We start from the raw sequence: 27,566 nt of genomic DNA, 5'->3' as shown, positions 1-27,566 counted from the left end.
GGAGACAAGAAGAATGGGAGAAAGGAAGGACGGGCATATGAAGTTACAGAGAAATAGAGAATGTACGCACTGGATTCCTTAGCGGAAGTTTTGGGGGAAGGCTGTAGACACCATCGGTCCTTCAGTGACTGGCCATGTTTCTGGGATTACAGACAGTCGTAGTCAAGGAGTCCTGGTGTTATTAAAGAATGTGGGAAGGACTGGGAAGGACCTTAACACAACGCAGTTTACTTTGTCTTATAGTTGAAGAAACTGAGCTGAAGACTGAGCCGAATCTTGCTCAATGGAAGACTGGTAAGATGCAAACCCAGGCTGGAATAACCTTAAAGCCCAAGTTCTGTCCACCATGTGGGTCTTCCCAGAGACACAGGGAAATCAGTAATGAAGGAGCAGGAGGAGGGCTCAGGGCCACTGCTTCCCGGTTTGGGGCTGTGCACAGTGCCATTCCTGGGCCATTTCTTTTTTTCCTAACGTTTTTACTTCATGAAAAGAACTTCCCTCTTCAAGGGAAGTCTGAGGAAGGCAAAATACTATTTTATACTATTTTGAGTATTCTGTAGTAAGACAAAAGAATATATGAGCTCTTTCTGCCTCGTGGCCCTGGTTATTCACCTCGTTCATCTAACAAGCCCTGAGCTTTTTCCCGTTCTTTACTTTTACCTTGTGTCCTCTGGTCTGCAAGCCCCCTACTGCCATTTCTACCTTTTGAAATCCTTTGCGTCTTTTGGGCGCTTTGCTCAAATGCCTTTTCCTCCCCGAGGCCTGCTTCAACGCCCCCAACGGGAAATAATCATTCTGTCTTCTTTGCTCCAATGGTATATTGTTCATTGCATCCTCAAAGATGAACTGGCCTATGCCTTTCATTATAGTTTCGTGTGTGTATCTTTTTTCCTCACTGAATGTCCACTCCTGGAAGGCAGGACCCACTCTGGCTTGATCTCTGCCTCCCCTGGTAGGACCGGCACAGTACCTTTTATATGCCACACATTTTGTATTCGTTACTTTGAATTGAACTGTAGAATCTATTTTCCAACTCTGACGCCTACATCACCCTAGAAGATTAACAAATCTAATGCAGCTAAAAATTCATAACACTCCTTTTTGTTTGAATACTCCACAGGTAGGTTTTTCTTTTTCTTTTCTTCCTAAAGATTTCATTCATTTGACAGAGAGAGACACAGCAAGAGAGGGAACACAAGCAGGGGGAGTGGGAGAAGGAGAAGCAGGCTTCTCGTTGAGCAGGGAGCCCGACACGGGGCTCGATCCCAGGACCCTGGGATCAGGCCCTGGGCTGAAGGCAGATGCTTAACGAGCCACCCAGGCACCCCCACAGGTAGGTTTTTCTAAAGCACTTTTGTTGTGTCAACTTTTGTCCAACAGTTGTATAAAGTGATAATAGGGACCAAAGATGATAATCTATAAGGAAGGAACGAAGCAAGGAGAGAGAACAGTTGAGTTGAGAATGTGAGTATCAGAACCCCCAAATTTGTGAATAATTGTGTGCCTTTATATATTGGCCAATTGAAGGAGCAATTATTACAAGAGATCCCTGTCCCTTTAAAAATATTGATAAATAAAGAGATTGTTGGAGAGAAGAGGCCTCATTTGTTTCAGGGTTTTTGTTTTAATAGTGGAGACTTCTTGGGAAATGTTCGTGTAATACATTTCAAGTATGAGAAATAAGAAAGAAGCTAAGAAATACTAACTCTTGTCCAAGGTTAGCAAGGATTTACTTGAGGTGAATAACCTGGGCTGCTCATTCCATTCATTTTAACTAGCTGCATTCTTGCACAGAGCAGATGGCAAATTGGTTGGATACTGAAATCAAAGCAAGAAGGCACTTTAAATGCCAGGACTCTCAATCTCTCTCAGCAAGGTCTGACCCTTTCTAAACTTCCATTTCTTACTGAGTGAAGTTAGTAATGCTGTCAGCCTGAGCAGGAAGAGATTTAAATTGTTTTAGAAAATGTTTTAAGAGTGCTTTTAGATGAGATTTTGCATATTTGTAAAAAAATACTTTTGAGTGTGTTTGAGTCCAACACATTTCTAAATTAATCTCCTGCTACTGCAATCCAGATTCCGGGGAGCTAATGGCAGAGGACATTTTTATCTGTGCTTTTCTCTGAGCACTGTTCAAAGGGCATTCTGTTTCTCATTCACAACTTATATGTACAGCCAGATAAAATACATCACTGGACTTGCATATAGCAAACATCCTTTGCAGTGTTTCAATTCTATCACAATTTTCAGAAACATAATTTTCTGGCTCTAAAGAAGTATTTATAATGAACTCTGTTGGTTTTGAAATGCCATGTAGAAGCCAGAGGAAAATTAAAAGTAATAATAATAATAATAGTAATAAATGCAAAAATAATACACATCAAAGTAGAAAGATAATTACTTTCTGTTTCTAACTCCAACTTGAGAGTCTAATAAATAAAATTAGGAGAAAAAATATATAAACTAGCTCTTGGGTATCTTTCCTAAACTTCACAGAGGTGACATTATAGCATTTGTTAGAACGAATTGTTCCCCTCAGGATGTACATAAGAGAGCAGACTGGGTTGCTATATAGTCTTTGAGTTCCTGATATATTGTTTCTTTTTCTTACCTACACTTTCTGAAGCCTTACTAATGAACAGTAGCTGATTCTGAAGATGAGATTTTTACTCAGTTCTACCTCTCTCAGATTCCTCTAGCCACAGGAAATTACTGCAAACTTCAAAATTGCTTCTTTCTGAGCTTCTCCAGTAAGAAAAATAAAATGCTTCAAATGTGAACCATTCACTCATTTCTTACATAACAGTTGGCTCCCAAGAGCAGCTTATTTTTGAGAGAGTTTTGTAAATCCATATCTGTCCCCGGTACTTCGAGACCCACTGGAAAGACTTGTTCTCCCTCAGAGTACTTGTTCCTACTTGGAAACTTCTTAAAATAACATTTTTTCTTGCATAGTAATTGGGTAAGTGTGCTATACCTTGAGTTTGATTACTCAATTTCTTACATTATCACTTCTTAAGAGAGGCTCTCATGCTACTCATATGCCATCATCAAGATTAGAAAGTGTTTGGTTGTGAGAAAGGATGTGCCTGGAATGTTATTCAATTTAGTATATGCAGTGGTGGGAGAAGTGAGTTTCTGGAGGTCTCAGTGACAAGGAGTACGTGATTACCCTTGTGTGAATTCATCCTGACGAAAAGAGAGGGATTATTCAGTTACCTCATCTACAAAATGGGATAACAACAATACCTACCTCATAGATTGGCTGTGATGATTACATGAGCTAATAAGGCAAGACTCAGTAAGTAGTAAGTAAGGAGTAAATCCGTCCATGTTGGCTGTTACTCCTTTCATCAGTCCTAGTAAGTGTCCTGAGACAGTGGGACTGACAGAAAATGTGGACAGGCTTGGGTCAGAAAAAGAAGGTGCTGACTTCTTACCTCCAGGGAATCGTCAGCATTCACCATCCAACAGTCTGTCCAGGTGGCCACAACCAAGAACCCAGTAGAGAAAAAGGCAAAGAAGCAGGCGGCGTACTGAAGAAGATCCCTCATTGTAGCCAGCAGCCCGTCTGGAAGGGACACATGGGCGGCTGCCAGCCCCGGGCCCACTCAGGTGGCTGGAACGCTGTCAGGCTTCTGAGCTTCTGCCACCTGGGGATGTGAACACACCGGCCTTTTACTTGTCTCACACCCCACTGCAGACGTCTTAAGTTGTGGTCAGAGTCATGCGAACAGGCTGTGACCCACAGAGGGGTCCTGGAGGTCATTATCCAAAGCACCCAGCCTCCAATCAGAAGCCAGGGCAGGGAAAGGGCTGAGTGTGTTTGGGGTGGGGGGAGAAAAGGAGCCCTGGTAACGTTTTCTGCCCCGACTGTGGGCTGATGGGAGAGGATGGTCACCCGAGGCACGTGCTGGGGCCAAGATGGAGAGAAGGAAGAAGGGTCGCACCCCGCGCTGACGCCTGTAAGCTGATCTTTCTTAGGCCCTCCAGGGCAAGTGAGCTATTCTTCTCCCCCCTCCGCAAGGAGGCTCCACGGTTGACTGCGTGCTCTTTTATTATGAGGACTATTTTAATATGCGTTGACTACCTTAGACAGACAGGCCACCGGTGCAACTATGCTGAACAAGTGTTAGCTCCAGGGAGTTTGCATTCCACAGTGTGGGGCAGAACAGCCCCTTGAAGGGGTTCCAGCGCTGGGCCCCACATGGAGCCACGGCCCCTCACGTCTGGGCCCCGCAGAGTGGGAAGGAGGGCTGCGTGTTTTCATCCAGTCAGCTCTGCGCTCAAATCCTGGCTCTGAAACTTAGAGGCTGAGGGTCCTTGGGTTGTGGTTTCTGTCATATTGGAGGTATGAATGCTATCTTCAGGAGAGGGTCGTGAGCATTAAATGATACCGTGTCTGTCTATCATTCAGAAGACAAAAGTAGCTAAATGGTAAACATTACCATGACCGAGAATTCCCTGTAGGATTACTTTTCTCCCATGGACCACTGTTTGACTATATGTCGCCCCCCCCAAAAATTCCACTTGTTTATATGAGGAAAAAGGATTTTTAAAAACAGTTTTTGATAGAGCCAGAGCAACTGGGGTTTGACCTGTACCCGATGGGTGGTCTTATTGGGTATAAATAGTCCATAAGCCGTAGTCTTTAAAAGTACTTAAAAGAGCATACATACACCATTTTACCATCATCAGGTAGACTGCTCTAAACTAAAACACAAAATTTGAGTGATAATAATAAAAACTATTTTGCATGGTTCTTAATACGAGAAAGAGGGAGATAGATAAAGAAGGGGTCGGTGAGGAGCAGGAGAAGAATTACAAATAGGTCATTACTTTGGGAAGAATCAGCCACTAAGATTTTAGGAACAGCGCAAGGATTACTTTTTTTTTCCACCTTAAAAATGATTGGGTTATCCTATTTAGGGTAAAAGACTAAAATCAGGATTGATATAACCCTTTGAGGGTATATTAAAACAATAAGCTTTTATGACTTCAACTTGTTATTTTCTCATTTTAATTCACTTGTATTCAAATATATAAAATGTAAAAGTTGATGTAAAACCATTACGTGGGGGCGCCTGGGTGGCACAGCGGTTAAGCATCTGCCTTCGGCTCAGGGCGTGATCCCGGCGTTCTGGGATCGAGCCCCACATCAGGCTCCTCCGCTAGGAGCCTGCTTCTTCCTCTCCCACTCCCCCTGCTTGTGTTCCCTCTCTCGCTGGCTGGCTCTATCCTGCCAAATAAATAAATAAAATCTTAAAAAAAACCATTACGTGGACTATAAGCCCAACTGTCGCCGTAAACAAGGATATATATGCTAACGGTAATCGTTTGTAAGGTGCATTAGAGATGGTTTCAATTTTACTTATTTTATTGAATTATTTTACTTAACAATTGGGAAAAATAATGTTTGTTTTTTAAAGTGCTCATTCAAAGAATGGAATTACCTACGGTGGAGGGAGCTATAATGCACACATGCTACTTTGGTGAGTCACAAATCTTTGCCTGTGCCCTAAAATCTAAAACGGTCTCGCTCTATTGATCCGGGAGAGGAAACCCATTCCAAAAGCACACAACCCATTACAGGAAAAGTCCCGGACTTAGCAGCTAGCTTTCCACCCAGGGACCTTTCACAATGAACTCTTCGTGCTAACAGTGAAGCCAGGGCAATGGGTCTAAAACTTCTGTGCGCCCTAGAATCTCCAAAGCCACTTGTTATAACTGCAGAAGTGGGAGCTCCACCCTCAAAGATTTGAATTCAGGAAACTGGGCATGGGGGGGGGGAGGGCAGGCGTTCACATGCTATAAATGTCTTGTATAAAATTCTGATTCTGAAACAGATGACCATGCTTTGAGGGACTAAGAAGAACAGAAGAAAGGCAGCATTAAAACCAGCATACTATTTTTCATGGTCAAATACTGGAGATCACAAAGGTGTGGGAAGGAAGATGTTAGACTCGTATCTTTGGTGCCATCACTTCCCTCATGAGTACCAACAGCGGGTCCCAGGTCCATGTATCAGGACTTAATGGAGAGGACGAAGAGAGGGAGAAAACACTGAGCACGTGTACCATTTGACATGCAAACACACCTGCACCCATGTATCTTGGGAAATCAGAGATTCTTCCTCAGGAAAGGTAGAGACTGTAACTTAATTTATTTAATTCCCCAAGTTGTACTGGCTATTGTATAGGGTTGAAGTTTGGAGGTATTATTCCTGCAACTACAGAACTGTTCCAGAATCAAAAGTTTGGTACTTTCAGAGAATAACATAAGACAAATCAGGTTTCAATGTTATTTCTGGGGGTGAGGCCAGGAAAGGGGATCCAAGAAAGGAAGAGCCACACTGACTCACAGAGTAGGAAGGACTTCATGGTGGAATGTGTGTGCATTTGTAAGGAAGATTTCAGTGTGCAGGCAGCTGTGAGGTTGGAGGATGTAGAGGCAGAACAAATCGCTCTCAAGCCTATGCAGTCCAACCCCTCCCGCTCTCTGCCCATGCTCTAGACTCCCATGATTAGCTTTATCAACTCAATCCCAGTTTCGTTCCGTTCCTTGCAGAACACATTTATGGAAAGCTCCTCTGACTTCAGTGCTAGACTAGGTTCTGGGGACACAGAAAACATGGAAGATGTTTTCTTCTCCTGGTCCCTGTCTTTGAGAAGCTTCAGTGAGTGGCCCGGAGCCAGGCTCATGTTGTGAAGTGAACTCTGAAAATTCAGCTAACTCTGAAATCAGCCTGAAGTTATAGTTGCACTTCCAAAACCAGTGCCCGGGCACATGAGTTAGAAACGTGCCGGGCTTCCCAATGTAGTAGAAACACAAAGGACAATTATCGCTGTGCATGTGGCACAACAGTGTTTACAAAATATTTTCAACCACATTATCTCATCTGAGCTTCATGAAGACAGCTTTGTTTTGTTCACCAGCTCATCCCAAGTGCTGAAAATTCTGCCTGGCATGCAGTAGGTCTTAACAAATAGCAGCTGAATTGAATTGAATCCTCCCAGCTGCCACATTTTACAGAAGAGGAAGTAAGCTTGGGCTTGCTCTTTCTGAACCATCCAGGGTCCCCCAGGATCAATCCTAGGCTGACAGAAGTGGTGCTATGATCTTTGCAGCACGATCCCCAAGATATTTTGGTCCATTCATTTACACCGTGTTCCCTCAGGCCCACACTACTCCTGGTTGAAGTAGTTTCCTCAGGCCCACACTACTCCTGGTGAGGAGGTGAGTGGCAACCTCAGCCTAGTGGCTGGACTGTTGGTCAATGAAAGGAGCTCATTGTACCAACTGGAAAGACTGCAGTTCTCCTATTGGCCTCTAGGTGGAAGCAGCTCTGCATTTTGGGTTGAGAGAGCCAGCAAGTGGTTTTCATGTTAACTCTGTTGTTTCTATTAGTGTCACAAACTGTCCCTTCTATCTGTACTCTTTATAATAATACAAGTCCTTAGAAGGAAGAGTTGATTTACACCATAACTTATGAATAAGCTCCTCACTCATTTTTAATTGCCCAGGGCCCATTGGAAAAACCTACACAGTAAAATCAGTTGCTGTGGGCAAAGGCCACGCTGACTATAACTCATAGCAAAATAAGTCGGTTGTTAAAAGCTTGGACCTCAGAGTCAGGCAAACCCGAGTTCAGGCTAAGCTACTTAACACATGTGAGCTCCTGGGCAAGCTGCTTAATTGCTTGCTCAATAAAATGAGAATTATGCATTCTGTCTAAGGTGGCTGTGAGAAATAAATAACATTCTTCAAGGTCTTAATACAGTGCCTGTAAAATAAGAAGCAATCGATGAATTATGATATCGGAGTAGATGAGTCAAAACCCCTTTCCCTAGGCATAGAGTGAGGTGTGGGAACTCTCACCCTTCTCCATGGTGACAGGGCACTGGGACTCGACACATACCACCAGCTGTCTCCAAAAATATCTCCTAATAATTTATCTCCTTTCTTGCAGTTCACCTGGTATGGTGGTGGGAGTTGGGGGCTAGGCAGGCAGGACTGGGATAGCTGGGCCACTCAGAGTTGTGACACGGGTTCTAACACACCTCTTTTGCAACCTCTGCCTGGGGTCTCTTGCCTCAGTGTGGAATGTGGTATTTACCGTCTAGTGGGCTCAGCTGAAACTGAGAATAAAATGTATCCAACTGAAGAACTTATTATACAGGCTTATGTGATGTTAGACTGAATTCTAGTGTTCATCCTGGCTAGATCATGCTTGGAATTGTTCTGCTGAGTTCTGAGGACCACCATTTAAGGTAAACTGGAGCCCATCTAGAGGAGAAGCTTCCAGTTAGTGAAGTTAGTGAGGAGATTCATAGGCATCTCATATTAGGTATGACTGAAGAACGTTAGGGTGAAGAGGGCATTTTAAATCTAAATAAAGGAGACAGTAAACACGATAGTGGGTTTTAAATAATAGGAGGATTGCCGTGTGGGAAAGAAATGATGGTCTTTCTGGGAAGCTTCAGAGAATGTAACTAAAAAAATATTTAAGAGCATAGAAAGGCAGAATTGAATTCAATTAAGGGGAAAATTTCCAACAATTAGAACTGACTGAAAGGAAGCCGTCTGGTCTGCTGGGTTTCTTGACATTGAAGATATTCAAATAGAGGAAGGATTACCATTGGTAGAGAGTTCATCAAACAGTTCACGATGGGGTACTTGAACTCTCCAATCTGGAGAATGCTTGGGAGAGCATGAAGTCCTGCCAATTTTATGCTCTTAATTCATCTCTTACCTTACATAGAATGTGAGTCTTACTTAAGTCAAGTCTCAGAGATGACTCAGTGAATCATTCATCAGAGATCACACCTCAGTTCAGCAGCAGTGAATACATCACTACTCATTCTTTAACTCATTTCACCTGGAAAAACAAGACTCTCGTGGTGGTATAGTACAAGTCAGTCTTCAAGGGTGCTTTAGGTGAACCGTGTTGCAATAAACCTGATATCAAAGTTTAGCATTTTACTCCCTTTGAAGTTAACACGTAACTCTTAACACCATCCCAACATGAAACTTTTCTCCTGAATGGCCTACACCCCTGCATATATATCCTTATGTTCAGTATTAAATTGGTATTAAGTGACTCTTTCAGAATCAGGCTTGATCTCACAAGCTGAACTTTTTCCAATTGACTCAAGCACATTCAATTTGCCATTATTAATGTTTTCTCACCGTTTAACCTTTCATTCTTGTTTTCTCTCCACATATGTAAGTATTCACTTACAGTCAGTTTCAGCTCATCTTTTTAAATTACAAAGGCTGTGTGAATGGCGACTCTTCAGCGTATCCTTAATCCATGCTGGGCAAGGAAACACTGAAATCGTCAAGAAGCTGTGGGAGATGCTCTTATAAATGTCAGGCTGTGTCGTTATCAGCGCCCTTGTACCCACCCTTACAATCCAGTGGGCTCAATTAATGTACTCTCAGTTTAGCATTCCGGAATGACAATGGCACAAAGAAAGTTCCTATCAAGACTGGATTACTAACTTCCACTTCCATTCAATACACTGGTGCTAAATGACATCCGTGATAAAATAATGTTATCAAGGGCCTACAGGTAGGAGGGAAAAGTGTAAGATGAAGAAACAGTGAGTGCTCTGCTATATCCATGGTTTAGTGTGTGTTTAGGGCAGTAGAGAAAAATGAAGCAGGAGTGGAAGGTTATAGTTATATTGTTGAACATATTCAGTTCCAGATTGAGGAGCGTGAATTAATGTGCTATTTGTTGAGTCAATGAAGGTTCTAGACAAGAAAGCAAGAGTGATCAAGTAGCAGAAAGACCAGGTAGCATCCGTTTTTACTGCTACCTGTAAACTTAATTCCTATCTGCCCTAATCCTTAGCCTTTAACCAGAGTGATCTCCTCCAACCAGGTATCCCAGCGAAACAAATATAAACAACGCCTAGTCAATTAATTATAGTTTAGAAAATTACCTTCACTCTCTCCCTTGCTGTTTGCCCCACATCACCTCATACCAGTGCTCTGTCTTCCAGTGGCTTCCTGGATTCAGACCCTTTGGAATTTATCTGTCATTTAAATCCCAGTACGTCCCTTGGACGTGCAAATTGACCAGATGCCCTAGTTTTTATCTTTGGTTGTCCCCAGGACACAGCTTTTACTCCCCCTCCTGGCCAGTCTGAATAACCTCCAGCCCATCCTGCTCAACTCTGGTCCCTGGGACCCCACCTTGTATCAGTTAGTTTGTAAGACCTGTTTTCTTCTGCTCACCACGGAGAAACATCTCCACGCCTTGATTGGCCCTCTGATTCCTTAGCGTGTGACCTAAAACCCTACTCATTTAGAAACAAATCCATCAGCCTAGTTCTTTTTTTAATCTTCATAATTTATCTACACTTTATATGTCCAGCATTATTTTCATGGTCAGCCTTGAGCTGGAGAAGCATTAGAGAGTGAAAAGAGAACAGAAATGCAAGGACTTGATTGCTCAGGGGGAAGAAAGTATGGTGGGGGCATTTTGCTATTTCCTCTCCATATCCTATGCTGTGCTCCATGTAAGTGACCATGACTGGAACCACAAATACCTGACCTTTTCCTAACTTGGTATCTTTGCTCCTTTTGCTTTGTCTTCAGGAATGATCCCCACTAAAACCCCAAATCTACTTATCCCAAACCTGTAAATCTTTCAGGATGCCTTTTTCAGAAAGCCTGTTATTAATAACATGGGACAAAATTTTTCTTTCCTGTTATTTTCTCTGTACATCTTGTGATGGTTAACTTTGTGTTATCAACTTGAGTGGGTCACAGGGTGCCCAGATGTTTGGTCAAATATTACTCTGGATGTTTCTGTGAGGTGTTTGGGGTGAGATTAACATTTAAAGCAGTATACTAAGTAAAGTAGATTATCTTCCTTAACATGGGTGGGTCTCATCCAATCCTCTGAAGGCCTGATAGAACAAAGCTAAGCTCCCTCCCAGTAAGACAGAATTCTTCCCATCAGACTGACTCTAAATTGGGACATTAGCTTTTCTCTTCCCTTCAGACTTGAACTGAAACATTTGCTCTTCCTTGGTCTGGAGACTGCCAGCCTTCAGAGGGGAACTATAGGTTCCAGAACCAAGAGAACCAAGGTTCTCAGACCTGCAGACTTTGGACCAGTTCTTCTGGGTCTCCATCTTAACCATTCATATGGCTGAACCATTCATTTTATATATGTATATATCCCATTAGCTCTGTTTCTTTGCAGGATCCTGATTATTAATATACCTCTCATGAGACAATTATATATTACCCCCTCTTTGCTCGTTCAGTCCTTATCAATGCAACTCCCATTCTAGTCGTTATGCAATTTTTTTCTTAACCTCTGGTTACTTCTGTCTCTGAATATATGTTTATGCTCTTCCTTCTGGCTGGGATGCTTTTTATTTTTTTGCCATTTATTATAATCCTCGTCATCATTAACTTCAGGAAGCCTGATTTGATATGGTTAGCTCACTCTCCTTTCTGTCCACTGGACTTGTAATCAATAACCACATAGTTAAGCATGTCATTATTTCAAGTTTTCTATATGTTAGTTTGATGTCTCCAGATGATGTTTAACAAAACAAAACTCTCCACTAGAAAGTGTTAGGCATAAAATTAAGCTTGATATCCCCAAATCAATAAAACATCATTCAAGAAGTTTGCAGTCAAATGGGAAAATAAATAGATGATAGATCGATCAATAGATGATAGATTGATCTTGTGTTGAAATACATGTTTCTGAAAAATGTTTTAGGTACATAAATGATGGAGTGATTAATATCTCTACGCAATCATTAAGTGTTCAAGAAGGGATAATTGTTGATTTGGTACTTAAATGATAAGAATTCACTGAACCCAGAAGATGGAAAAATTGTGTTGCTGTCAAGGGAACAAAGGCACAGGGGCACATCACATTATTGAGGAATGAGTTTGTGATACCCACCCTATAAGCAAATGGAGCAGGGATTTTTTTTTTTTTAATTTTGCCTGTGCTTTAAATGTTCAACAATGTAGGGCACCTGGGTGGCTCAGTTGGTTAAGGATCAGACTCTTGGTTTTGGCTCAGATCATGATCTCAGGGTCGTGAGTTCAAGCCCCACATCAGGCTCTGCTCCCCGTGAAGTCTGCTTGATTCTTTCCCTCTGCTCCTCCCCCTGCTCATGCTCTCTTTCTCAAATAAATAAATAAATAAATAAATAAATAAATAAAATCTTTTAAAAAAATAAACAAAAATAAGTAAATGTTCAACAATGCTGAGTACAATGATTACATCATTATAGAATCTCACATGTCCGGGTTGTTTGTTGAAGAATACAAGCTTTGTGGAAACAGAAACTACCTAGTTTTATTGAATTCCAGGGTTGAATACATATATGTTGAGTGAATGAATAAATTAATAAATGAGTTCCACATGTCAGCACCAAATACCATGCAGGAAACCCATCAGAGAACAACATATTCCTGTGGGGGAAGGATATTCATAATATTTAGGCTCTTAATAGATATTTGCTCTTTGTCAGATAAAGATATAAGTTTACTGTGCACATTCTAAATAGATCCTTCTATAGTGGCACAGTAATAGTATAGTTTATTTGGAATATATTTTACATTTAAAAGGCAGGACATTTTAATAGAAAATACTGAGCTAGAATTCCATATGTTTGGTCTAGTCCAAAGTACACTTTAGATTTTCTTAGCTTTTATGATAATGAAGGAGTTTTAACAATTGTCCAGTAAATTTGATCCTTGTAGATAGTCAATTTATGTAACTGAGGTACAAAACAAAACAAAACTTCAAGTAAATTTCTTTACCTACGCTTCAAATGAATAAAAGTTCTATATACCGGTTTTTGAAGAATTAAGGAAAGAACTCTCTATCAACTTATCTTAGTTATATATAACTGATTTCATGAACATTTTCACTTACATTATTTCATTTTGTATTTAAGACATAATTAGAAAGGCATCATATCCCCATTTTGCAGATGAGGAAAATGAGGACCATTTGTCAAGTAACTTAACCAAACTGACAGAACTAGAAAGTGGCAGAATCCGAGCTTGGATCTCAGACAATCAAAGTGGCACACAGGCAAGCGTCCAATGGAAACTATGAAAGCCAGCATAGATGAGTCAGGGAAATGGAAGTCTTTCTGAGGAGATCAAGGCCCACTCACATCTGGCAAATATTCAGGGGTAGGCTTCTACGCCACCTGGTACCTATCCAAAATCCTGACTCCATAAAATCCTAAAGCAGGATTCAGATGTAAGATCAATGTAAGATTGAATAGGATAGAATCACAGGGTCTGGCACTCAGAACATTTGGATTATCATCTTGGTACTACAAAAGCTCTCTACTGAAACTATGAAGCAAGTCACTTTACTCATTTGAATTTATCAGTGAAATGGTTTCAACCAATCTGCCCTCAGGGAGGCAGTGAATTGAGTGACATCACTCATGAAAGGTGGAAGGCTCTATTGTACTGTGTGTCCTGTTTTACACATACGTAGAAACATCGTAAAATTCTACCCTCCTTTAGAAGACCTTCTCCTGCCACTCTGGCCTCTTCCCTCTATCTCCCAAACCTACCCACTGCAATCCTCTTCCATCTTTAAGGAACTTCCCAAATGTTATCTTCTTATGAGTACACTGTGAGGTCCCCATTTGTATGTACTTTCTCCTTTGAATTAATATTAACTCTTGGCTTATAATAATAATATATATTAAATATAATGATAATTATTATTATCATTGCAAACATTTACTGAGGGCTTATTACATGACACAGACTGAGCTCATTGCTTTTCAAATATCATGACTTTTCATTCTCCCAATGATCGGAAGAGGCCATTGCTATTATGAACACACACATTATAAACAGGTCACTAGAGTGATATTTTAACCTATCCCTGTTTTTACAATTAGTAGATAATGGAGCTGGTATCCTAGGTCAGACTGACCCCAGAGAACATGATGCTAATACCACTGTGTATTATAGACTTCTATCTTACATTTGCACCATAGTTTTTCCTACTGGATCACTGGAAACCTATGATTAAAACCAGAAGACTATCTTGGAGATAATCTTTTTAGCCATCTCATTTTACAGATGAAGAAAATGAGACTCCAGGTATGAATCTTACCCAAGGTGGCACAACTATTAATGAGACAGATAGGACCCTTTTTTTTTTCCATTTTTTCACTTTCCACCATGCTTGTAAGATTCAAAAGGGCATAGAGGGCACCTCGTCATCCTCTCACCACCTATAATATTGCACGCGCACCTTCCTACAGAAAATGTCTAAAAGTTAAATTTTATTGGATTTTTTTTGTAATCAAAGATCACTAATTAGAACACACAGATATCAGAGTATATTATGGTTGTTAATGGCATACATTAAATGCAAACTATTAAGTGATGTTCTTGCATATGTAAGGAGATTTAAACAGATGATCAAAACATTGGTGGACAGTGTTTTGTTTATTTTGTTTGTTTGCTTTATTTTATTTTTTTTGTCAGAGATCAACTAAATTAATCAACCAAGTTCCACTAAGCCAAACTGATTTATAGGGATGAAACTAACTAAAAGCGAAAAGGCCAAAAATGGGGTCTAGGAGTGAAAATTCTTGCAGTTAGAAGGAGACTAATCATGTGACCTTCCATTTTAGTGAAATGTTCCAACCACAAAATTCAAACAATGAAATAAAATTCTTTGGGGATCAAATGCATTAGCAATTCCTTGGTACCTCCTTTACCGCATTGTGATCCTCTACCCTTTTAAAGGTTCCCATTATTATCGAGAGAAAATACAAAGTATTATTGTGCAAACAAGATCTTTTCCAATCTGACCCTTGTCTACTTCTCTAGCTCCACCTACTATGACCCCCTAACATACATGCAGTTCCTTTGATCCAGTAACCCTCTCTGGCACCTAGACAAAGCCTTTTCCTCTGTCTGGAAGATCCCTGCCCTTCCCCTTTCCTCACCACTTAACTAACTCCTCCTCCTCCTTCTAGATGCAGGTTTCATTATTTCATAGGTGATTGACTTTTAAAACTGTTTGGTCATCAGAATTACCTGAGGAGTTGTTATCAAAAAACAGATACCCCACAGAGATTGTGATTCCCAGGCATCATAATTTCTTACAAGATCTTTGGGAGATTCTGGGAAATCACTGCCTTAGACTCCTCAGAGCCTATCCTTCCCAATGACCTCAGTTAACAGACTGTAATTGTGTCTCTCATTCCAACCAGGTTGGGAGCTCCTTATGGACAGAGATGTGCCTTCTATTTCTCTAACGCCAGCTAGCATTAGGTCATTAATCAAGGTTGCATGAATAAATGAAGTTGGCAGATCCTCAGCTTCTTTTCTCAAAATGTTTCCTATGCCTACTGTATAAGCATATTTATTCCTTTATTTTCTGATAAGCTTTTCAAATCCTCTTGGTTAAAGTTCATCTATACTTACTATATGTTATCATGGTAGATATATTTTAATTCAGTTAGCTAATTTATGGCAAATCATTAGTTTCAGATGTAGGGTTAATAATTTATCAGTGGTATATAACACCCAGTGCTCATCACATCATGTGTTCTCATGGTAGATATTTTTGTTTATTTTTCTTTTGCAACACTTTATAGCCTGACCTATATTTATGTATTTGGGCATCTCTCCCACTGAGTTTTGAGCTTCTGAAGTCAGAGTAAGTCTTTTCGGTTCTGTGATTCTTTCAGTAATCATCAACATACCCCATTCATACTTGTTGAATTAAAACAAAATGTTATGTTTCTATAATTTTCTAAATTTTCTAATCTTTCCTAACACTGAGATTCCCAGAATAAAATACTTCTGCCACATAAAACATAACATTCCACAAAAATACATCTAATAATCTTGAGTTGATCTCATATGTAAAGGCTTTTGATTCTCAAGCAAAAATCTAGGACCACACCCGTGTGTGTGTGTGTGTGTGTGTGTGTGTGTGTGTGTGTATCCAACAGGAAGAGAGATGAGGTTTCAGAATGTGGGAGTAGAACATAATTAGCACAAGGACACAAGATTCTTCGTCATAAATAAATCTGTAATTGGTTTCAGAAAAAAATTATTCTGAAGTCAATGATGTGGATTAGTTTGCAAATTGTGCCTCAGTCACCTCACTCCAATGTCCCTTCAGTTCCAAGCTCTCTCCAGTAGGACTTGTCAGTAAAAGCAGTACACGAGAATGGGTGTGATGCTTGGCAAGATGAAGGAGGTGGTTACTGGAATTATTGTTCCCAATGTGATGATCTGAAATCCCGATGCAGGGACAACAGAGACAAAAATGATCAGGGATCAGGGACAAGAAGAAGTAGAAGAAGAAGAAGAAGAAGAAGAAGAAGAAGAAGAAGAAGAAGAAGAACAAGAACAAGAAGAAGAAGAAGAAGAACAAGAAGAAGAAGAAGAACAAGAAAGGGGGGAAAAAAAGGAAGAGCTAAGGCAGGGCAAGGGTGAAGAAATGGACAAGGATTAAGGAAGGTAAGCAACCAGAAGAAGATAACAATTAAGTTGGGAAAGTTAAATCTTTTAGAAATAGAAAACCTATTGAGTACTCATTTTGAATTAACCCACAAATACCTTCTTAGGTAGAGGAAAGACTCTTGAAATAAGTAAATTAGAATCAACTGTAAACGCTGCACACATAAATGATAAATGAACAAATGCACGGAAGAAAATCTGGATCAATTTATGTCTATAATTTTAAGTAGTATCATCATACTTTATTCATTCAACCCCCTGCTATCCTCTTTGGGCAGACAAGTATAATTCTCTCAAACGTAACTGGGCTCCAGCACACACACAGCCCCCCCCCCCCCACACACACACCTTGTTTCTTCCTTTATGAGACATCTAAAACATTCCCTCTTACTCTTGTCTTGTGGGTCTTTCAGCTGAGCCCCTGCAATAGCCAATGGCTTTCTCTAGTGGGACCCAACTCAGATCTATAATAAGGCTACACTCATAGCTCTGACATTCCAAAGAGCCCAGGAGTTGAAGCAAAATTAAATGCCAAGTCCATAAAACAAAATGAAACAGGCTAAATCCCCTTGGTCAGTTAACATTTGCAAAAATGCTGTCAGTAAGTTATTAAGCAAACACTATTTATTTGACCTTCATGAGTTGTATGTGAGAGGCAAAGGTAGGACTGCTCATCATTTATCCTAAAGTGCATTTCACTAGGTGGAGTTTGAGCATCCTTTCTGAATATATAAAAAAGACAAGGGTCAGGTGTAGGAAGGAAAGAAACAGAAATACAGTCCTTCACAATAAGACATAAGATATCCTCGAACGTTTTGTAAGCATATGCTCCTCTTTATAAATAAATGTACATATAGTCCAAAGACCTACAAATCTAATGCTATTGAAATTTATTTAACTATATCCTACTTTGTTACCTTCATTTTGAAGATGTCCAATGCTAAGATAGACCTAATCGATCTTTGCTTATATTCCTATTAATGATGCTTAAAATTAGAGCAAATGTAGTATTAGAACTCAGCATACAGTATATGTAAAATTAAAAAAAAAGTTTTTTAGATATTACATTTAAACCAAAAAAGACTCCCTCTTATTTATTTTAACAACTGCTATTGTTTGTTTGTTTGTTTGTTTAACAAGTGAGTGTCAACTGAAAATTTAAGTCTAGTAAGTGATGTGCTTGGCTCTAGCTAGATGAGTCAGTATCTGAATGTGGGAACGAATTCACAGATCTTGCATGCTGAACTCCATGTGCTGCATGAATTAGGTTCAACCACAAGAGGATTGTTTTCCAAACAGATGGCCAACAACGCATCCAGTCCTGCAGAGTGATGAAGAATGGAGTGTTTCGGGATGTTAGAAAGGTCAGGAGGAGAAGGAAGTAAACAGTCAGCTTGCCACTCCTTTAGACGGCATCTCCATAAGCTGCCAACTTTTTCTGAGCTAAAGCAATTCATTATACTTATGGATAATTTACACATTTGGCCTTGTACACATTAAAGATCTCTAACTCTGCCAAAGTGGAAACTACCAAAAAAAAAAAAAAGCTATTTTCAGTGTTGGAGGGAAAATAAAGAAAGAAATCCCTATTACTGCTCCCAGTGATTCACGGCCCCACCCTTCACATGGTAGACCAGACTAGATTTTTGTTGTCTGGAGTTTTTTACTTGCTTTTTGATCTCTCTAGAACCTTTCTATGTCTGAGTTCCATAATTCTATGAGATATATTCTAACAAGCTCCAGTTTTACTGCCTAAAATCCCTACTCTTACATTCATCACCCATAAGGGAAGACAAGCATCTGAGACAGCCCCTGAGAAGTTTCTTCTTACAAAAAGAAAAGAAAAGGGGAAGTCAGGTGTTTCCTAACAAATGTTCTATGTCATGGATTGGTTCTGAAGAACCAGTAATATATTTTCTATATCACTCCTTGGTTCTGAAGAATTTATTCATAAAGAAAACATGTTGCCTGAGCACTGTACTAGATCTCGAACAACCAAAGACATCTGTCCTCTAGGGGCTCACAATCTATCCTGAGAACAATAGCTTTAGGGCAGTGTAAAGTAGTTACATACCAGGCATTACAACTATATTTGAGGCATATCTACTTCTCACATTTAAGAAATTCAGAAAAGGTAAGTCTCCCTTAGAAATTTATACTAAAAAACAGAATTAAGTCAACATTTCTCTCCTTAAGCTTGTCAAGCAGATTAGGAATCAGGGACCGTATTTCTTTCTCCTAAATAAGTAACTCTTAAAAATATAATACATTCTTAAGCCTGTATGCTTAATGGGATCGTTATTAAAATGTTTCTTTTATCATAAGTATGAAGTAAGAATTTGCTAGCTAATAGGCTCAGTGACATTCTAGAGATGGAGGTAGGTTATGGATGAGGAACAAGAAACAAGATGCATAAAGTCTCTCGAAGACCCAGGTTTTAGCCCCAACTCAGACATATGGTCACTATTTTAGGAAAAATATTTCACTACTTTTAGTCTTATTTTCAAAGCATGGGAAGGAAAGGAAGAGAGCTCCCAACTTCTTAAAAGTCTTATTTTAAATTGGATTTCCTAAACCCTCCAGATGCCAATCAGAGGGCACTGAGAAATAGAGTTGTTGGCCTGATAATGTCAGGGATGAAAGGGTAGACAAAACCAAGGGTTGCACTTTGAGATTCCTGCAGATACCAGCACGCACAGTAAGGTCTGAGATGGGGGTGGAAACACCAGTGGTAAGAAGGCTGATGCCAATACTCAGGAAGTAGGAACTGGCAGGATGAGGCAGGAGGCAGGCCCTGGCAAGCCCATCAGATATAAGCCACCTGTGTCAAGTAGACTTTGATACCTAAGGCAGACCTTTGCCAATCCCAGGCTTTATGTTTCCCTTTAAGAAAAACAATGGAGGAAAGCTAATTTGCAGATAATTGTTACGTGCCAAGGGCCATATTATGCACTTCCGCAAATGCTAGGTCTTTAATTCCACTTTGCTTTTGAGGAAACAGGTTCAGAGAATGTTGGTAAGTTGCTCCAGGTTTAGGGACCATGAAGGAGCTTGATGTCCATCCTGAAAGTGTCGGGTGATGAGCCCTTTGGCTGACAGTGAGCCTTGCCTCTTTTTGTAAAGTTTTTCAATTCTTTGGGTTGAAAAGGAAAAAAAAAAATGTGAGCTATGGAGAATTGAGGAAGGCTGAGATGTAGCACCTGGGACCTAGAGATGAGATGGATGCATTTCACACTAGAGCAGGTGCTCAGAGCCAAATGAAGCCCTGTAAGATGTTAGGGCAAACAGCTCAGGAGGTGGAACACAGAAACAAAAGACTGGTGACCACAGACAGGCAGCAGCCCAGACAGGTGGATGTTCAACCATCTGGGGCAGCAGGCATGTGGGCTCCAGTGTTATAGAGTCTGGAAGCTGGCAGCATAAACAACAAAGGAGAATGGCAGAAGGTTAATGGCAGATGCCTGTCATGGACCCAGGGTTCAGGAATAGGCAAAATCCCTGCTGCCACTTAAACTGGACAGAACTGCAGAGTGCTCTATCCAGTAATTAACAAATCAACAATTATATCTTTTGCACCTACAGAATTTGAGGCTCTGTCCCAGCCTAAGATTATATCAGTGAAAACAGCAGACAAAAATGCCTACCTTTGTAGAATTTACTTTCTATTAGAAGAGGGAAACCAGCTAGTAATTCAGGTACCAAGGGACAAGGCGAGACCATAATTTTAAGAACAGGTATTAGTAGGCAAATAGAGAACATCAAAGAGTCTGACTCAATTTTCTCTGCCTGAACTATTAGCTTATGATTTATAAGCTTTCTTACTAATGAGGAAACACTTGGTCTCAAAGCCTGGAGAGGCATTGAACTTACAAATTGTCTAGTTTGGAGGGGTAGAAGAGCAGAAGAGTCACTGATGGTGTCAGAGGATATATTAAGGAAATTATCATGGAAAAACATAGCCCCCCCACATATATATGGCTTATTCATATCTACCTGATTGCCTATATGAGAATAGTCACGGTCACAACAGAAATTTATGCAGATTCCACATTACGCAAATCTTGTTTATCATTCAGATCACAGTCTTTGTGTATTATGTCTCTGCAAATAGTAGTGCACAACTTGAATGGCTATATCTAGCAGCCCTAAACTTTTACCAAGAACTGTAACGATTGATATTAACTTGGTAGTGGTGCTAACCAAGATGTTTGACACTAAAATCATTCACTAAAATTAGTTTGCAAAATACTAAGTCAAATTAACCCATTTAAATTAACTAGCATGTTCAAAAGTAAATAGCTAAAGATATAGCTAGAGAAAATTTCATAAACCTTCTTTCTCCTAGTGAAAGGAGGAACTTTCAAATTAGATAAAAATAGCCAAACAAGCAAGACCTCCACATGACTCTCTGTGTTTTTTACAGGAGAAAAAAAAAAAAAAAACAAGCAAACCATCTTTCAATCTAATCTTAATGACTTATAAAATAACAGGGATTGAATATCTCTAAGAGATTTCTAAAAGAGAAAGAGACCTTCCCAAAGTTATGTAAGTACAAGTACAGCCCTAGATTTGGAAGCCATGTTTCCTGGAAGGTTCATTTACTGCTCTGTCCCTCTCCACCACACTGTCATGCCTTCATACAGAAGAATGTCAGCTGTGTAGGGTGAAGGGAGATGTTCTCTGCCTCTGGTTTTCTCAGGATATAAAATTTGCTTTGAAACTTTGTCCTAATTCTGACTCAGTTCATAGAATCTTTACAGGTTTCATCTACCCACACCTACTTTTATTTGAGCAAAGTAAAATAACATTTAGTTTTTCCTTCCAACATACAAGCCTCAACAAAGCCAAAGATGGCTTAGTCATTTTTCTAGCTATTCTTTCGTAAGTTTTTGTTTATCATAACAAGCCTGAGTCACCATTTTCCCTAAAGACAGGCAGAAAGAAAGGAATGATAGAATGATTATTATGACATAGAACTCAATAAGCAAATTAACATATTTATCTTTAGCAATAGGAAGAGACATTCATGATAAATTTTTAAATGATAAAAAGCTAATAAGTAGTAAAGACTCATTTTGTATATATAATTTTTATTAGAAAAAAGCTAGGATACTTCACATCAAAATTTAAATAGTCAAGAGTTTCCTCTGATGGATATATTTTAGATTATTTTAATAGAGAAAGTGGTTTACTTATATAGATTTTCTAATTTCTTTACAATAAATATTTATTGTATGATAAACATGATAGAACCATCAAATTATAGCAATTTTTCACCTCATGTTTCCTTATGAACATGTAAAAGTACAATTAAAGGGCACTTTTATGCATCCAATATCCATTTACTGAGCAACTATTATAAAAACCAGACCTAAACACAATTTTACTTGAACCTCATCATACCCTTGTGTGTCAGTTAAAAGATATGCTGGCACTGGGACCTTAGTGGTAATCACCAGAAAGAAAGCAAAGGTATGGTCAGGTAGAATGGGCCAGTAGAATTGGCCTGACTTTGAGACCGGCTCCTCAAAGGCAATCAGTCTCTGGGGAGGGGTCGAAATTAGAGTGGCATATGGCAGCAGGATTTGCTACTCAGTAGAGGCAACCTAAATGAGGAGAACAACAGTGTTATAAAAGAAGGGAGTTTATCTGTCAAGAAGCAAGACTCAAGATGGTATAATCTAGAGAAACAGTAGAGAGAATCAGGTTTCAAGATCTATGACCAGGTGCTTGAAATCTATAGAATCAAGGATATTTTATAAGACTGCTCTTGTGCTCTAATAATACAATATAAGCAAAGATGATTGTTATGATTTAAAGGCATAGTTTCTGCCCGTGGATACTCTGGGATTTTTTTTTTTTTTTTTTGATAGCAAGTGACAGAACACTCAAATCAAGTTAGCTTAAACAGCAAAAGGGTTTGGTTGGCTTGCATAAGTGAAAACATACAGAGGCTTCTGACTCTGTTCTCCACAATTCTTTATATTCCACCCTCTTCAAGAATGGCAGCTTTGTCTTCCAACTGATTTTCCTCAACCTGACAGAATGGCTCTAACACTCACATACACACATTTCACCTCTAGGAGATAGGAGACAGTACGTGTACTAAAATCCCCACTGAAAGTCCTGGAAGCTACTCTGAATGGACTCACTTAGGTCAAATGTCCTACTTTATTCCTATTACTATGGCAAAAAGAATGAAATGCACTGATTGTCTCAGTTTAAATTATTGCACTCGGTATCTACTGCTGTGTAATAAGTTATACCAAAACTCAGTAGCTTCAAACAACAAACGTTTGTTGTCAGGAACACAGGGTCAGCTTAGTTGGGTGGTTCTGACTCAGGATCTCTCATGAAGTCAAACCATTGATCAGAGCCACAGTCTCATGATATCACAACCTGGGGAGCAAGTGCTTCCACTCCACTGGTGTTGGCAGGCCCCAGTTCCTCGCTGGTTATTGGCTGATCCCTTTAGATCTTCATTATAGGGGCCTATATTACTATTGGCTGCCTGAGAGTCCTCATGACATGGCAGCTGGCTTCCCACAGACTGAGTGGTCAGAGAGACAGAGAGTACTCCCAAGAAAAAAAGCTGCAATCTTTTTTATAGCTGAATCTGAAAAATACCATTAATTCTGCCAAATTCTATTGGTCACACCAACCAATGCCAGTGAAAAGTGGGAAGGGACTACACAAGGTATGAATACAAGAAGAGCGAGTTTTTGAGGATTAATTTGGAGGCTGGCTACCACAGCTCTGCTCACAGCTTTGCAGCCACCAGCTGTATTGGCTTCCGTAACACTGCATGAGACCCCGACATAAGTTAGATCCCACTGTGTTCCTATGGAACATTAATTCTAATGAATTATAAAAAGTTCCACAATAAAGTGGGTTCGAGGGCCAGAAAAGTTCAGGCAACAGAACAGAACTAAAAGGCTTCTTTTGGGGTAATAAAATCCTTTCAAAACAAAGAATTTTGTAGGTCCTGTTTTCTGAGGAATACTCTGGTGTGTATTAATTGGGCATTTGAAGAAAATATTTGCCTTCATCCTCCTCCTATCCTAATGTTGACTCCTTGCTTAGTCCACAAGCATGCACTAAATGCCCCCACTGGAGAAATTCACACTGAAGTAGTAGTTTTGAGTCTCTGGTTCACTGGCCAAATTTCCTTATTCAATAGGTTTCATCTGGTGTGTGGTTAAATTTCTGAGGGAAGATAAGTTACGCTATAATTTCAAGTCTTAAGCATCACCAATTTTCTAAACGGTCACAGGATAGAAAGATTGTTTTATGGAAGTAACAATGATATATATTATCCTGCTTTCTATCACACTCTACAGTTTCATCATGCACTTTTATACCCATCATCAAATACAAACTTTTGCATTTATCAGGACAAAAAGTATTATTCTATCATAAAATACAAAAGAAAAAAACTTTTCTTTTGGAATGACAAATGAATCTTTCTACTCAGAAGGAAGCAGGATATGAAAGATAGTCTTCACTAAAGATAAGAGCTTTAAAATAACCCAGGCTTTCAGATTTTGAGTTCAAATGATAATTTTGAATGTTTATATTTATCCTGTTTCTTGAACGCTCCCACATCCTGCCCTGGAACAATTATAAGACCTTGGCAACCGTTAGACATTCTTACTTTTAGAGGCTCCGGCTTACATCATATCAAATATAGGGGAAGCTGTGGTATGTTGTCCAAATCCCCTTGAAGAATAAGTCATTTATTCTCCCAAGTGTCTGGGAGTGCTGGATACTGGTGGATCACAGCTGAGATACTCTTCCAAGTACTGCTCTCAATTATAGGGAGCTTTCTGCCTAAGCATATACTCCCTCTTGGGAAGTAACTCGTATCTCAGAATGTAGAAAAACAAAGTCATGGCTCTCTTCCCCAATTTGGGACAACTCTGAAGGGTTATTCTAAATCAAAAGCTCTACATGGTATTGGCCAAATCTTTGTTGCAAGGACATCATAGTTCAACTTCTCTCTGTCTCCAATCTTGCCTCCTCGCCCTCTTACAGAGGTAAGATGTACTGAGCACTTCTGAGTAAGTCTGTTCCTAAATCTTCATCTCAGAATCTTTTCTCCAGGGAAGTTGACTTAAGACCATTGGTATCCAAAGTGGGCCTAAGAAACAGATTTTAAAATGGGAGTTTAGAAGTCAGATCATTTACCAGTGGAGTATTCATAGCCATTGATGTGCTATATTATTGAAATTATTAAAAATTTCACTGATGAATAATTTGGCTGGAATAATGTTGGAATGGAGTATCCTGATGGTGCAATATGTCAGATAATAGGAAAAAAAAGAATGAAAGACCTAAGGTGATAGTTACCTTTTTAAATTATCAATTTAAGGTAAAAGTGGCAGCATATAAAAGGATTCTTATCTACCATAACTGGAGAGCCAGTCAGGGCATTCCCAGGACTCAGGAGCTCTATAAAAAGCATTGAATTGCTACCTGGCATATCTGCTACAATGAGGTCAAAGCCCTGATAGAAAAGGAGTAATATCCTTCCATTTGCAATGAGAATAACTGGGTTGATGCATTTGAAAACTTTAACTCCTCAATCTAAATTCCCCCACTCCTCCAGATTAATGACTAGTCTTTCCCCCTTCTTTTGAACTATGTAGAGGCCTTGTCTTGCAAGACAACATATAGCCTCCCCACCCTTAAATATGTCTACACTTGTCCTCTAGATCAATAATTAGGGTTAATTAATAGTATAGCTTGACTCGGAAAAGCTGGGCCTGATAAGGAAGAAATTAACACTTGTTGAAGAAATTGCTAGACCTAGCCAAAATACAGTGGTAGGAGCTGGGAGAGTATGTAGAGGATTAGGACCTAAGAGTGTTACATGGAAGAAAGTGGGGAGGACTCAAAGCTGTGTAAGGACTGTTGATTGATATGGATCACTCTTCTGTGATATAAGATTTAATACTCAGTCAAGAACTCTGGTAGAGAGTATTAATAAGCTTCTAGGATGGCTCTAAGTAGCTCAAGGAAAGAGATGGCTCATATTAGGTGAAGTGGAAATACTAGAACTCTCATAGAGGATGGTAACAGGAGATATCAAAAGGCTCAAAGAAGTGAGCATGCCAGAATGGTTATTCCACCTAAGGCCAGAAGCCCACCAGCCAATTATTTTCTATGGAAGGGCCCAAAAGATGCTCCATTTACCAGCACAATAAAGAATCCACTGGTGAACGAGGTATCAGTATGGTTGAAAAGATCAGTCACGGCTATTATCAGTAGACCAAAGTGGATGGCAGGAGAGGCTGTTATAGAATAATGGGGATTCCCAAAAGAACATAGGCCTTGCTTCAGATGGCAATTTACCATCTGAGGGAAGGCCATGTAATTACTGTATAGGTCGATTGGCAGCTACGGGACATGAGAAATGTGCATACCTATAGATACAGTTAATAGATCATGCTGTTCTCAGGCACCATACAGATGGACAGGCAAAAAGAGTGTTGCTTAATTTATGCAATGGAAACAAATCAAAGGTGGATAAACAAGAGCCAGTGGGGTTAACTTTCCCAATAAAAGTCCTAGTTTCCAGATCTGAGCCAGTTTCCAAGACCTGAACCCATTGGTTAATGGAGAAAAATTAGAGACAAAGTCTCAATGAAGAAAAAACCTAAAAACATTTGGAGAGCTGCCACATTAGTGGGGTTCTGAGGAATTCTGTGATGTGTGACTTACTAAGACTCCTCACAAACAAATACTGGACAGGCCTCTCTAAAAGTGGCATATTTCACATTTGAGAATACTTTGACTTACTTACCAAGTGACATGCAAGGCTGCCAACTTTGAGTGGTCCCGGAACAATAAAGGGTTCTATAGCTAATCTAGCCTATCTTGCAGATAGCCTTGCCACCTAAGCCATATGACCAAGTAAATCCTAATGTTACCAAAAGTATGATTAAGTCCTAGTAAGAGAATCACAATTTAAATTCCTAGATTTATGAAGCAAGTTCTAGTGCAAAGCCATACATGTCATCTATATCACATAAGTAAACAGCATTGGAAAAATAGTCCCTGGGGCCTGGTAGAGATGGAGTATCTATCCACAGGACAACAACAACAACAACAAACATCTGGCCAGAGCTATCCATCTTGAAATATATTCTATCAGAACCACAAAGTCATAAGATCAGGCATGTCCACAGCAATTGATTGTTAGATAGAAGAGGTACATTAATATGGCATAAACAGAGCCAGAATTATATAAACAGTCTGGACTCTCAAGTCATACTCGTCTGTACTACTGGTCCCTCTTAGCCAAGATCATGTTCATGTGGGGGCTTCACTATATTTGGTTCAGATGAAACAGGAACAAGAATAGACACACTTGGTTTATAGATAGTTTGGCTCAATGTGTGGTGAAAGCTAAAGATGGACAATTTCACACTACAGCCTCACTCAGGGCAGCACTAAAAACAGCAGTGAGGAAAAATCCTCCTACCAGTAAGAACTTCAGGTGGTACAACTGATCACTCACTGTGTGTGATAAGAGAAACAACTCTTTGTAAGAATATTCACAAACCCAAGGACAGTGACAAGCATTTGACCAGGAAAGATTCAATTTGGGAAAAAGAGGTCTAGGGAAAAGACATGTAGATAGGTCTATGGGGCTGGCACAAAGTGTGGTCTTTGGATCAGGTGTTAATGTCCAGCAGAGAGCATCCACTACTAAAGAAACACTAAACAGGGATGCCTGGGTGGCTCGGTCGGCTACATGTCTGCCTTCAGCTAAGGTCATGAACCCAGGACCCCAGGATCAAGCCCCTCATCGGGCTCCCTGCTCACTGAGGAGCTTACTTCTCCCTCTGCCTCTGCCAATCCCCCAGCTTGTGTTCTCTCTCTCATTCACTCTCTCTCTCAAATAAATAAATAAAATCTTTTAAAAATTAAAAAATAAAGAAGCACTAACCAAATAAAAGTTGAAACCAACTGGTAAGTATAACTTATTTGCAGATGTAGCACCAGCTCAATTCAACTCGTAAAACAAATCTAAGTCATCACACCTTACC

General features: G+C 39.8%; 1 protein-coding gene across 1 annotated transcript in view; it reads right to left on the bottom strand.

Moving 5' to 3' along the window:
• CLDN16 (claudin 16) overlaps nucleotides 1-27,566 on the bottom strand; it is a 71,842-nt gene that overhangs the window by 18,928 nt on the left and 25,348 nt on the right. Inside the window, exon 2 of the mRNA XM_045811212.2 lies at nucleotides 3,441-3,653. Coding sequence (XP_045667168.2) covers nucleotides 3,441-3,554 — 114 coding nt within the window. The 5' untranslated portion in view covers nucleotides 3,555-3,653. The remainder of the gene's footprint in view (nucleotides 1-3,440; nucleotides 3,654-27,566) is intronic.

This window comes from Ursus americanus, chromosome 4 (genome assembly GCF_024610735.1).
Source record: "Ursus americanus isolate L20-20 chromosome 4, mUrsAme1.1.p, whole genome shotgun sequence".
NCBI classification, from domain to species: domain Eukaryota; kingdom Metazoa; phylum Chordata; class Mammalia; order Carnivora; family Ursidae; genus Ursus; species Ursus americanus.
This window is presented reverse-complemented; position numbering and strand designations above follow the sequence as displayed.